At 35.8% G+C, this 14,443-nt stretch overlaps 1 protein-coding gene across 1 annotated transcript in view; it reads left to right on the forward strand.

Moving 5' to 3' along the window:
* Window positions 1–14,443, forward strand: part of DNAH11 (dynein axonemal heavy chain 11) — a 415,753-nt gene that overhangs the window by 144,614 nt on the left and 256,696 nt on the right. Inside the window, 1 exon segment of the mRNA XM_037836873.1 lies at window positions 11,913–12,044. Coding sequence (XP_037692801.1) covers window positions 11,913–12,044 — 132 coding nt within the window.

The raw sequence follows: 14,443 nt of genomic DNA on the forward strand, positions 1-14,443 counted from the left end.
TATGTATGTATATATGTATATATGTATGTATATGCATATATGTATGTGTATGTGTGTATATATATATCTTGTCAGAGTCCTTGAAAATATGACAAATACAGTAAATTAGTAAATTTAATTTCTCAGATTTGAAGACTCCCTGGTAAAAGTATTTTGTTTTGGAGGGGTAAGATTCAGTAAGAAAATTTTTGTACTCCTCCTCCATTATTGAGCTGCATGAAAATCATCAAGAGAGAGCCAAGTATTTTGTATTTTAAAAAAATAATAATTGTAGTGTCCTGGGATATTACTCAGAGCACTTTTGATAAGTCTGAAGATAAGCAATATAAAACTTTTCTCATCTAGCCATCCATCCACCCCCACCACAGAGCCAGAAGTACTCTACCTATAGGAAGAGGACCTCTTTTTACTCCTCACAGCCATTTTTTGGCCTCACTTTGAGTCACTGACTGAAACATTCTTTGCAAAATGAATTGGATACAATGTTGATAGTTTTGTTATCTTGTCCTCACCCTATTACCTGAGGAGGGAGAACTGTCAACTCTGCAGTTACCTGGCATATATTGAGTACACAATTTATTATGAAGCAACATCTTTCCTCTATTTAGTAAAATAAATTGTAATTATCTTAATAGAAAACTTGTCATTTTGGAACGAACATTCATTTTCTTGATTACCTTAACATGAACACATGTGCACACCACAGTCTTATATAATATATGCCTAATATTTTAAGTATTTTTTTGTCCTTATATAGTATAAAAATATGCTCTGAGAACATCATGCTTCACAGTCTAGCAGGAACCCACAGCATTGGGAATGGAGCACACAACCTCTCCCTCCTTTCACATAAAAAGTTATATTGTATGAGAGAGGTATGAAAAAAATCATATTATTTCCGGAAATACTGGACCAGACATTTTGAGGAATGCTTGGAAGTTAGACATTGGATGAAATTGAATTGATAGGTAAATAAGAGCATAGACCATCACAGTCCAAAAATACAAGAAAGAGGAGGCTACTTTGACAGTAAAACCTAGTTTATCCTAATGAAATTCCAGAGAAATTACAAACTCAGACTCAAGAAATAGAAAGAAATATATGGCGTCCCTAGGTAGTGATGAGGATTAAATGTAGAACAGCTAGATAATTGGAACCCATTTCTTCTCCTGTACATCCCAGAAGGCTAAAGGCAGGGTTATTTATCTCTGGGATAAAGTCCTAAGAACAACTTAATTAACAAAATGAACCATTTGTGGAAGACTTCTCCATCTCCATTGTGTCTTGACTCAAGCAGAGATTGGGCAACTTTTTCTAGAAAGGATCAGATAGTAAATATTTTAGTCTTTGTGGGCCATTTGTCATCTAATGTCACAACTACTCAGCTCTACTGTTTTAAAGGGAAAGCAGCCATAGGCTGCAAATGAATGGGCATGGCTGGATTCCAATACAACTTTATTTACAGAATCAGGTGGCAGGCTAGATTTGGCTCATGGGCTGTAGTTCTGTAGTTTGTCAACCCCTGCTCTAGAGAAATAAGCAGAACGGATCCTGAAGTAGCTCAAGATCTCCACAGTGACAGAAGGACATAGGAGGAAATGAGTCCAATCTAATCCATTAACCCAAGAGTTGGTTTTTACACTTACCAGTGACACTGGCAAATATTTGAAGTTCAGATCTAGAAAGAGGAAAAAGCAAAAATAAACAACAAAGAGAAAGGTGACATAACTTCATAAGAGTGTTTCAGTTTGCTAATGCTGCTGTTATGCGAAAGTACTATAAATGGATTGGTTTTATAAAGGGGGTTTATTTGGCTACACATTTACAGTTCTAAGGCCATAAAAGTGTCCAAACTAAGTCATCAACAAGAGGATACCTTCACTGAAGAATGGCTGATGGCATCCAGAAAACCTCTGTTAGCTGGGAAGGCATGTGGCTGGTGTCTGCTCTGGGGTTCAGGTTTCAAAATGGCTTTTTCCAAAATGTTTCTGGGCTTGTCTCTCCTAGCTTCTCTGGAGCAAGCTCTGGGCTAGCATCTCCAAAGCAGTCAGCTCCCAGGGGTCTCTCCAAAGGTCTCTCTCAGCTACAGCACTGAGCTCCTTCTGTCTGTGAGCTCTTATAGGGCTCCAGTGATTTAATTAAGATCCACACTAAACGGGTGGGGTAACATCTCCATGGAAATAATCTAATCACAGTTATTACCCACAGTTGGGTGCATCACATCTCCATGGAAACAGTCAAGAGGTCACACCCTAATCAGAAAGATTAATAAATCTGCTTCCACAAGATTGCATTAAAGAATATGGCTTTTTTTCTGGGGGACATAATACATACAAACCGGCGTTTGAAAAGGACTAGGTAACACTGTCTATGATTTTATGCTAATAATTAAGTTGAACATCTAGATTAAATGTGTATTTTCTAGGAATAGTTTTTCTGATATTGGCAAAATGAAGTGGAAAACTTGAGTAGACTAGTAACCACAGAAAGAGTGTGATAAGCTTTTCTACTCATTTTATAACATTGTATTAAACTCAATATGAAAACCAGACAATGATAAAATTCAAAAGAAAATTCTGTAGTGAATCTTAGAGTAATCAGCATATACTCTGTTTTCTTTTTTTCCCCTTTAATATTGGTGGGAGAATATTTCATGCTGCTCACATTTCTGTACATCTCGTGAGCAGAGGTACTGAATGCCTTTGTTCTCTACTGTCATTTCAAGGATGTTTATGTAGCAAACACTCTTAGAAGATTTAATGTCTCTTTCCAGAGCAGAGGGCTGGCTCACCTACTGGGCCAGTATAATAAACATGTCATCTCCCTCTTGGGCATAAGTCAGGCATGCTTTCTGTCTATTATAAAAGAATCAGGTTCCTTAAACTCAAGGTTCCTTTCCTAACACAGTTCACTTGTGTTCAAGCATCACCTGGCTGTCTTCAGGTTATCTTTTGAAAATTGGGTTTCAGAAGACTGGTGCAAATGTTGATAGTCTTGTATTACACAGTGCTATTGCGGTAGCTAATAATCTGTCCTTTACATGTGACCTAGGAGTCTTGGTGTCTTCTGTCAGCATCAATGAAACTGTGGTAGGCTAACATTTTAGCATGCAAGTAGGGTACAATCTCAGACCCTTCACAGTTCTTGGCAAATATATTTTTGAGATTCATCCCTATTGTTTCATGTAGCAGTTTATTGATTTTTGTTACTTAGCTGTATTTCATTGTATAAATATACCACAGTTTGTTTACTCATTCTGTCAATTAGCATATGGGTTCCAGTTTCTGGCTTTTATTTTTAAGGCTGCTGTAAACATTCTTGTATGTCTTTTTGAGAACATATATTTTCATTTCTCCTTGGTAAATACCTAAAAATGAAATTGCTGGGTCATAGGGGCAGTGTATGTTTACACATTTAAAAAACTGTCAAACAGTTCTTCATTGTTACATTCCTCTCAACCATGTAACAAAATTCCATTTGCTTCAGGTACTTGTCAGTGTTTGATGTTGTCAATTTTTTAAGTGTAGCCATTCTAGTCAGTATGAAATAGTATCCTGTTTTGGTTTTAATTTGCATTTCTCTAATGTCTAAAGATGTTAACTCACTTTATATGTGTATATTGGCCATTTGTTTACCTTCGTTTGCGAAGTGTGTCTCTTCAAGGCTTTTGCCAAGTTTTTTTTTTTCAGGGGATTGGGTAGTTTAACTTTTTTGTTGATTGTAGGATTTCTTTCTTTATTTTGGACACAAAACTTCTGTCAGAAAAAGAATAAATTGTCTACTTGTTTTCTTAATGGCATATTTTATGAGAAGAAAATCTAAATTTTGTTATAGTTTATCAATTTTTTTTCTACCTAGTATTTGTTGTGTGTCATGTGTAAGAAACCCTTGCCAATTCCAAAGTTGTGAAGATATTCTTCTTTTTCTTTCTAGGTTTTACATTAGAATTATAGTTGATAGATCTTTCCTTTCTCTATTGAATTAATGTGGCTTCTTGGTCAAGAGTCAATTGACTGTGTGTGTGTGTGTGTGTGTGTGTGTGTGTGTGTCCATCCCCATTTCTTGACTCATCTGTTCCATTGTGCCATTTTTCTTTCTTTACACCAAATCCACACTGTCTTTATTGTATCTTTATAATAAGCCTTGAATTCATGTAGGTACATGTCCTCCAACTTTTTCTTTTATTTCAAAATTGTTTTGATTATTCTAGGTTATTTTAATTTCTGTATAAATTTTAGAATCACTTGTTTATTTTAAAAAGCCTTATAATTTTTTTAGCTTTATTTTTACCCTTAGACTGGGATGGTACTGAATTGAAATAAAAATTTAGGGAGACTGGACATTTCAGCAATGACGGTTCTTATGATCCAAGAACATGTTCTTTAACTTCTTTCAGCAAATTTTTTGTAGTTTCCCTTGTGGAGGTTTTTCATGTTGCTTATTAGATTTATTTTTAAATGATTATTTTGGTGCTATTCAATATGGAATTAATGTTTTAATTTTAATGTTTGTGGCTGGTATATAGGAATTATTAATTTTTAAAAATTTACCTTTTATCTTGGGATCCTGCTTATTCAGATGCTAATTTTAGTAATTTAAAAAATAGATTCCATAGGATTTTTTGTGTAAATAAATACATCATTTGTAAATCATAACAGTTTTAATTCTCTTCTTCCAGTCTTTTTGCCCTTTATTTCCTTTTCTTACACTGCTGAATTGGCTATGACCTCCAGTATAGTGTTGAATAAAGGTATGTAAGAGCAGACATCCTTGCCTTATTCCTAATCTATGGGAAGAATGTTTCAACATTATGATATTAGTTATAGCTTTGTTTTTTGGATATCCTTTGCAAGATAGAAGAAACCCACCTCTATTGCTAGCTACTAAGAGTTTTTATCTTGAAGAGGCATTGAAGATTTTCAAATCTGTTGAAATGATCATGTGGTTATCTCTTTTGCTCTGTTAATGTAGTAAATTTTTGAATGGTAAGGCAACTTTGCATTCCTGAAATCGACTCCACTTGGTTATGATGTATGATCTATTTAACTGTTGAATTCTATTTTCTAATATTTTGCTAAGGATTTATTATGCATTTATGCTTATCGGGGACATTTCTCTGTAATTTTTTCCTTCTAATATCTTGGCCAGATTTTGCATTAGGATTATGCTCCATCAAAGGAGTTTGAAAATATTCCATTCTCTTCTGTTTTCTGAAAGTTTGTGTAGTACTGGTCTTATTTATTACTTAAATATTTGATAGACATCATTGAATTGGTTTGATATCAATTATTGAATTGATTTCTATTATAGATGGGCTGTTTAGTTTCTCTGTTTCTTTTTATGTCAGTTTTGGTAATTTGTGTTTTTTTAAGGAATTTATCCACTTCATCTGAGTCAGGTTGGCAAATTATGGCCCACTGGCCAAATCTGGTCCAATGCCTGTTGTCTGTGGCTGCTTTCACTCTAGAGACTCCAATGCCTGCAAAGCCTAAAATATTTACTATCTGGACCATTATAGGAAAAGTTTGCCCGATCAGATCTAAGTGTTCAAATTCATTGACATAGTTGGTCATGATATCTCAATATTATCCTTTTAACATCTGGAGGATCTGGAGTGATATACACCTTTTCATTCCTGGTGTCAGTCATTTGTGCTTTCTATTTTCTTCATCAGTCTTTCTAGGAATATCTCAATTTCATTTATGTTTTCAAACAACTAATCTTTGACTTTGTTGATTTTCTCTATTGTTTGTTTCATGTTTCACTGATTCAGCTTTTATTTCCTTTCTTCTTACTTGGGGTTTAATTTGCTTCTCTTAAGTTTCGTAAAGGGAGAGCTTAGATTATTGATTCTACACCTTTCTTCTTTTCTAATATAAGCATTTGAAGGAAACTTTATAGCTTGGTAAATTATACCTACCAACAAACCTGCAGAAAGAATCATGCTTAATGGAGAAACATTAGAATTGTTTCCATTATTGTCAAGATTGAGGTAGTCATGCATACTATCACTGATGTTCATTGTTCAACATTGTGCTAGTGGTTTTAACAATGTGATTAAAAAGAAATGGGAAATACACTTTGGAAAGGAAGACAATAAACAGATGCCATGACACCATGCCCTGAAGGGGCTCGGTTCCTGTTGCACTTTTCTTGGCCCTAGTTAGTGAAAATGAAAATCTATTGTTTCTGATGTTGATGAAGTTGAGACATTGGTTGGAGTTCAAGACTAGAGGTCCTAGTTGCTATTATTATTAAATAAGAAGAACATGACTTCTGTCTTATGTCCAGTTGAAATGGTTGAGGTTTTCTGATAGCTGACTCCCAAAGTCCTATAGGAGTTGAGGTTTTCTGGTAGCTAACTCTCAAAGTGCTTTAGGAGTTATATTGTAATGTTCACTGTAGTTTTCTGAACTGGGTACCTAGAAGCTTCAGATTTTAACTTTTTTTACAGATGGGCCCTTTCCAGGATGTCCCCAGGTTGGGAAATCAGCTGTGCCTGCTCCTGGTGAATTGCAACACTTTTCCTGACAGGAAAGTGTTCTTTCTTTGTGGTCTTACTCAAAGTTATAGTATTTAGGGACACAGATCTCTAAGTTTGCATTCATGACCTCCTTAAACCGTGCTGCCAAAGGAGATGGGTCAGGAAAAAATGGAGACTCAGACACTGACTGAGTCTCAGGAACCACCACTCTTCTCTGACCTTGAGTCTGTTTCTTTCTTTCTGTGCATGATGTCTTCCTTGATGGTGAGTCCTCCATCTCCCATCAAGCAAGTTGACCCTGTGTGGAAATACCATAGCCTCTTAGACATGTATATCATATAAACCTCTGTGGTAGTCAGGTGCTTGTCTTTTTCTTAGGCAGTTTTCCATGTTTATCTAAGTAAGAGAATACACAAGTTGGGGATACTGAGTCACCCACCTCCACTCACCAGAATCATTGGATCTCAGCTCTTGCAAGGCCATGATACCCTGTTAATGACTGTGTTACCCACATGGGACAGTTTGGCTTTTGTAAAATATACAATGAAATATTAGGAATTGTGTTCTAAATACTGATTCCACCATTCATAATGTGTGATCTTGGGCAAATTACCTTCTGTTCTCATGTAAAAAGTTGGAAGAATAACAAGGTCTTTCTCATAGGATTGTGATGATTAAATAAGATTATGTATATAAAATATTATTTATATTTTAAAATATATATATATTTATATAAAATCATAAAACACAATGCCTGTCAGATAATAAGCACTTAGTAATGTTGGCTATTCTTACCTGCTGATATCATCAGGGAGGAACTAGAGCAATCACAAATGGACCAATGTGCTTTTCTAAGCCCCATCCTCATGACAGGTTGGGGTGGCCTCTGCCAGTCCAGGGCCATTGTCCATCCATGCTCTGGGTCTCATCTGTTCCAGCCTCTTGGGGACTGCGCTCAGCTGCCTCGCTCTTCTACTTTGTCTTCAGTTTCTCACTTCTGGCTCGTTCCTGTCAAATCTCTCTTCGCTTAAAACAAAAACAACTAAAAATTGTTCCTTGACCTCACATCTCCTTCCAGCTCCTGCCCTATCTCTGTAAACTTTATAATAATCAAGCTTTTTTTTTCTTAACTAAAATGGCTATACTTGCTCTTTCCCTTTTCTAACCCTCCACTTTCTCTACCACCTGTTTCTACCACTTATTGGGTCTATTTTTATTTTTTGTGTCTGTTGGGGAACACTCCCTCCTTCCATTACTATCTTCCCTTACATTCATGTTTATTTGAATTCTGGTTTTCCACCTACTTCTTGGACTACTCTTCAGTTTTCTTTCCTGATTCGCCTTTGTCCTTTTGCCCCTTAGATGTTGCTATTTTTATGGCTCTATCTTAGACCCCTTTTCTTTCCACTACACACATATCCCTGGCTAATCTCATCCGTTTTTATCATTGCTCAGTTCCTTTTGTAATAATCTGTTGACTTTGAATTCTAGTTTAACCCTATCTCCTGAAGCACAAGGAGTAGCTTACTAGGCATCTCCTTTTGAAGTCTCACAGGCATATCCAATCTAGAACATCCAAAATACTTTTGCCCTCCTTCTTAAACTAGTTTCTCCTCTAACGTTCTCAATTTTACAAAAAAAGGACCAACATTCTTCACCAGTTGCCCACACTAGAAACCAATTTGATGTTTCCTTCACCGGAGATCTGGTCAACCACCAAATCTCTTCAGTCGCCCTAATAGCTCTATTCTGTTTCTGTTCATCTGCATTATTAATATCCTAGTCCAGTCCACTTTCTTCTTTCACCAAGATACCAGCAGTGTCCTCCTCTATGGTCTTTCTTCCTGCAGTCTTGTTTCCCTCCAATTTATTCTGATCACCCTATTTTCCAAAGCTCTTCAGCAACATTTTATTGTCCTGAGATAGAAGTCCAGACTCTTCGTTATGCTGGCCAGGACCTGCATGTTTGGGCCCTTGTTCCCTTCTCCTGAATTGATACATACCTTCTTTTCCCCTCTTGCCATTCTAGACTTCTTTCCGTTTCCTCACGGGGCCTCTTGTTCCATGTGGCTATTTCCTGTGGCTTTAACACTGGGACCAAACCCCTAACAACAACCTAATTCCTGCTCATTCCTTAGGTCTTAGTTTAAATACTCTTTCCTCCAAAATGCCTTCCCAAACCCTAGATTAGGTAAGGCCCTACTTCTGAGTACAGTCAGTGCTTACAACTTTCCCTAGCAGAATAAGTATAATTATTTATCTACCTTCCTCACTGGACTGTAAGCTCTGGAAACTAAACACATTTATCTTGTATGAATAAGTGAATGAGAAAGCAAAACGTTGTTCTGGTGTCTATTACTGCCGACTTGCATTGTTCATTTATTCTTTCATTCATTCATCCATATCACCAGTTTTTGCAGAGCTCATGATTTATGCTGGCCAGTGTGATAGTCATGAGAATCTAGCTTTGGATAAGACATATAAGGGTCTTACTTCAAACTTGAGAGCTTACAGTCAAGTAGAAGAGACAGACAAAAAAGGAAGTAAGCGATCAGATACTAGGAAGTACCATGAAGAAAATAAAATGGGAACCTCTACATAATTGGCTGGAGAAGGCCAATCTGAAGAGATGAATTTGAACTAAGACCTGAATGATCAGAAGACGCCAACCATGTAAAAAGTGGAGAGAAAGTGACTCCAGGCAGATGAAACAGTTGCAGTGCCTTGAAGCAGCCAAGATGGAGAAGCTGGGAGAACGCCAGCGTGCTTGGAGTGAAGTGATACAGGAAGAGGGAGAGCAGTGGGAGGTCATGGAAGGCTTGTGACGCTGGCACTGAAGAGTTGAGGTCTCACTCTGTTCTTCTTCTTTCTAGTTCAAGATCTGTGCTGTAATTTTGCTTTAACTAAATCCAAGGTGTAACCATTGCTACACCTAAAGCTATGGTGCTCGAAGAAAGCAGCAACTTGAGTTTCAGAGATAGGTAGTTGACTTGAGGCAAAACCCTTGGTCCAGTAGAAAATAAGGTAATGCTGCTATGAGCAAGGACAAGAAAAAGTGTTGGTTATATGGCAGGGGTATAATAAAAAAAAAGAAAAAAAGCTGTCAAGGAAAGTTTTATATGTCACAGACCATAAAATTGTAAGCGGTCATAGGTTGACCATAAAGTAATTGCTGCTTCATGTCATTACCTAAACAACTATCATTTTATAACTCCTGTTTATTTCTGTGGGTATTAGTTACAAAAACACATCATCAGGGCAGGTATAATCCTGAGAGACAGTCTAAGAGCTCAATATATGATGTTTTACAGATAATGTTTAGATGTATTTTTATTCTTCTTTCATTTGACTGAACTTCCATGAAAAAATGAATCAATAATGCAGCAATCACAGGTTGTGGGGGAACTCAGACAAGACAATGCATGTAAAAGCACCTGATATTGTAAATGTTCTTACAAGGCATAAGATATTACTACTATTGCCACAACCAGCTCGTTTTAACCAATTACTGTTAGCAGTGCAAGTTTTGAGACTGCAAAGACTAGATGTCTTGAAACAGATGAGAAAATATCCGTCATCAAAATCCAATTTTTAAAAATAAACATGAGTTTCAATTTTGTTTAGAAACTTGTGCACAGACTGTTATTATATGTTCATTCGTGTATTCAGCAAAAGCTCATTGAGTGCCTGCTATTGGACATTCAGCTCCTCAGTGGCTCTGGGGACAGAACAGCAAACAAAACAGATGTAGACCTTGCCTTTGTGGAACCTAAAATCCAGAGGATGATGAACATTGAACATGCCAAGCATGAAATAATGATCACATATGCTTTTGTTAAAATGTAGTTACATTTTATAGATGTAAGATATTAAGAGATTTTATGCTTATATGGATGTTGTATATTCTGAATATCTGAATATTCTGAATATCTGAAGTAAATCTTTTTTATTCCTTTGGACCAACTTTCTATTGTGTCTGGTTTTAAGAGTCTCTGGAATGCTTGTTACACAGCCAGATTCTCAGACTTGAATGTGGTGGGTAGGTTTGCTGGAGGCTGGTAGCAGCATCCACCTGGTGTGGTGGGTAAAGGTTCAGGCTCTGCATTCAGACTGCTCGGCTCCAAATTCTCACTCCCCTGATTAGTAAATGCTATTAAAATGTCTGTGACTCAATTTCCTCATCTACAAAATCAGTATAATAATATGAAGAGTAAATGAAATGATGCAGGTAATAAGTTGGTATACATCCTCAAATAATGTAAATTGTGCATGTTACAGTTATTTTCCTGTCTTTCTTCTCCATTCTTACTACAATTCTGTAACTTTCTCTAACCTCCAGTCCTCAGCTGCCCAGCAGTCTCAGGGAGGCCTGCAGCATTTCATGTTTTCTGGGATGTGATAATAGTACCATAGGGAACTTGTTTTTGACAGTAGGTTACAAAGGTTTGAATGTGTCTGATGATCTGTCACATTTACTTGTTACCAACTCTCTCAGGCACTAACAGTTTATAATTGACTGTCCTTTACAGAGCTAAAGAGGAAAGGGGACAGTATTGTTTCATAGTACACTACTCTTCAGTAAGGTGTGAATCTTTTTCTTGCAAAGAAGTCTTGAAGTGTAACAGGAATATATTTGTATAGGAAAGAAGCATGCTAATAAAATGACCAAGTCCGTATCTTTAAAACCTTTCTGACCACAATTCACAATAAGAAATATTTTATATTGGATCAAGTTCACACACTCAAAAGCCTAAAACTTAAATTAGTTTTCACAAAACAATTTGTACAATTACTACCTGTATTGTAGGCAGCATTTTTCATTTCATTCTGTTCCATATCATTCCGTTCCATTTCATGCCTTTTCATTCTATTAAAAAAGACCATTGAAAAAAAATTGACCTAAGAGATAGATGGACCTAAACAAATTATAGGAATGTAAATAAGAAGAATGAAGTAGGATATGGTTTAGCCTCTGCATTTTAAAATATTTTCTCAGTAATCATCGTCTCCTTCCAAAATAAAATCGCTAATTGTTAGGCAAGTCCCTTTGTAAAGGTAAAAAAAAAAAAATAACTTGGTATTTGCTTCTTACTACATTTTTAAAGAAGTTAGCCCAATTTGACTTTTTAGGATTTGTAGTTGTTTTGTTCCAGCTAAGTTGTAAACTAGATCATTATCAGTAGACAGTCAGATCCATGAGCCTGGAAACCTTGCCTTTGTCCCTGTTTTTTCCTCCTCAGCTCCTTTATCTGTGTGAGGGGTAGGATTATTTGTCTCCTCTTCCTCTTTCCTCTCCCCACCCAGTGTTGTTTGAGGACCAGCTGAGATAACATATTTGAAATTGGTTTGTAAACTAAAAGACTCTTCACATTTGGCTGTTACATTCTTTATTTGTAACCATCCCTCCTTTAAAAACAATTCTGTCCAGATTTCTCAGTTGAATACACTGATTGCACTCTTGCTGGGAGAACTTCCACCTGGAGACAGGCAGAAGATCATGACCATTTGTACCATAGATGTCCATGCCAGAGATGTGGTGGCAAAACTTATTTCTCAAAAGGCAAGTCGGTTGTGTATTTTTATGTATTCATTGTTATTTTTCCTAAAATTGGGGCTTATTGTCAAAGTAATTCCGAGAAAGTCATTGTTTTAAAAATTTGATACTTTGATATTGTTGTAAAATATACACAACATAAAATTTCCCATTTTAGCCACTTTCAAGCATAGAATTCATTCTAGCCATTCTGGGGGTGTGTGACGTGGTATCTCATTTTGATTTGAATTTCTCTAATGGATGATGATGTTGATCATCTTTTCATGTGCTAATTCGCCATTTATTATGTTCTTTGGAGAAATGTCTATTCAGTTGTTTGCCCAATTTTAAATCAGGTTGTCCTCATGTTGTTGAGTTTTAGGAGTTTTTAAAAATATGTTCTGGATATTAAATCCTTATCGCATACATGGTTTGCAAATATACTCACCCAATCTGTCGGTAGTCTTCACTTTCTTGATAATGTCCTTTGATGCATAAAAGTTTTAAATGTTGATTAATTCCAGTTCATCTATTTTTGTCTTTTGCTATTCATGCTTTTGGTGTAAAGTCTAAGAATCCATTGCCTAAACAAGGTTCTGAAGATGGTCCTCTATGTTTTCTTCTAAGAGTTTTATAGTTTTGTTCTTATATTTAGGTAATTGAACCATTTTGAGTTAATTTTTGTATATGGCCTGGGGTAGTGTTCCAAATTAATTCTTTTACATGTTGATATCCAGTTTTCCCAGCACCATTTGTTGAACAGGCTATACTTACCCATTGATTGGGTTTGGCATCCTTATCAAAATTCAATTTGCCTAAAATCCATAGAGACAAAAATTAGATTTGTGGTTGCCAAGGGCCAGTGGGAGAGAAGAAGGGAGAGTGATTGCTAGCAGGGATGGGGTTTCTTTTGGGGTGATGAAAATGTTCCAAAATTAGATAGTGGTGATAGTGGTACAACTCTGTGATGATATTAAGAGCTACTGAATTGTACACTTGAAAAGGGTCAATTTTATGAAATGTGGATTATATCTCAATAAAACTGTTATTTAAAAAAGAAAATAAAATACTTTCTATGATTGCAAAAAAAAAAAAAAAAATCGGCCTAGATATGGGGGTTTATTTATGAACTCTCAGTTCTAATCCAGTGGTGTGTTTGTTGATCCTTGTGCCAGTACCACACTGTTTTAATTACTGTAGCTTTATAATAAGTTTTGAAATGAAGACATGTGAGTCCTTCCACTTTGTTCTTCTTTTTCAAGATAGTTTAGTTATTCAGGGCCCCTTGACCTTCAATACGAATTTGATTGGCTTTTTCATTTCTACAAAGAAGGCATTGGAATTTTGCCTGGAATTGCATTGAATCTCTAAATTGCTTTGAGTAAAATTTGACCTCTTAATGGTATTAAGTCTTGCAATCCATGTACATAGGAGAACTTTCCATTTAGTTAGATCTTGTTTAATTTATTTCAGTGTTTTATAGTTTCTGCATACAAATCCATTGCATTCTTAGTTAAATTTATTCCTAGATACCTTATTCTTTTAGTTGTTATTTAGTTATTATAAATAAAATATTCTTTTAGTTGTTATTGTTCATTGTTTTCTTGATATCTTTTGGAATTGTTGATTCTTGGTGAATGGAAGCACCACTGATTTTTGTGTTGTTCTTGTACCCTGTCATTTTGCTGAATTCACTTATTACCTCTAGTAGCATTCTTAAAGATTCATTTGGGATTATCTATATAATTGTGTCATCTGCAAATAGGGAAAGTTTTACTTCTTCCTCTCCAATTTGAATGCCTTTTATTTCTTTTTCTTGCCTAATTGCTATGGCTAGAACTTCCAGTACAATGTTGAATAGCAGAGATGACTCTGGGCATCCTTGTATTGTTTATTATCTTAGGGTTAATGCTTTCAGTCTTTTACCATTGAGTATGGTGTTAGCTGCAGTTTCTTCAAGTATACTCTTTATCATGTTGAAGAAGTTTCCTTCTATTCTTTTAGTTTTCTGTGTGTTTTTATGAAAAAGGGATGTTGGATTTTGCCAAATGGTTTCTCTATATTAATTGAGATGATCATGTAGTTTTGTTCCTTCATTCTGTTAATATGGTTTAATACGTTAATTGATTTTTTTTATGTTGAAGCACCCATGAACACCTGGGATAAACCCCACTTTATTTCTTATAGGGCCAGTCTGAAAGTTGGTGTATTTTAGTTAGCTTTGAGAAGTTATACTTATTTTGTGTAGGTTTGATTTGGGTTATCTATTATATTATCCTGTTGTGAGTTATCCCAAACAATATCCCAAAGTGGTTTGCTATGTTGGGAGCCTGAGATCATCCAAAAATTGACTCAGGGTGGAAAAGCCATGGGAAGTCATGGTGTTTATCTCTTTGTCTTCTGACTTCTTATATGTATTTATCTTG

Source organism: Choloepus didactylus, chromosome 5 (assembly GCF_015220235.1).
Source record: "Choloepus didactylus isolate mChoDid1 chromosome 5, mChoDid1.pri, whole genome shotgun sequence".
NCBI classification, from domain to species: domain Eukaryota; kingdom Metazoa; phylum Chordata; class Mammalia; order Pilosa; family Megalonychidae; genus Choloepus; species Choloepus didactylus.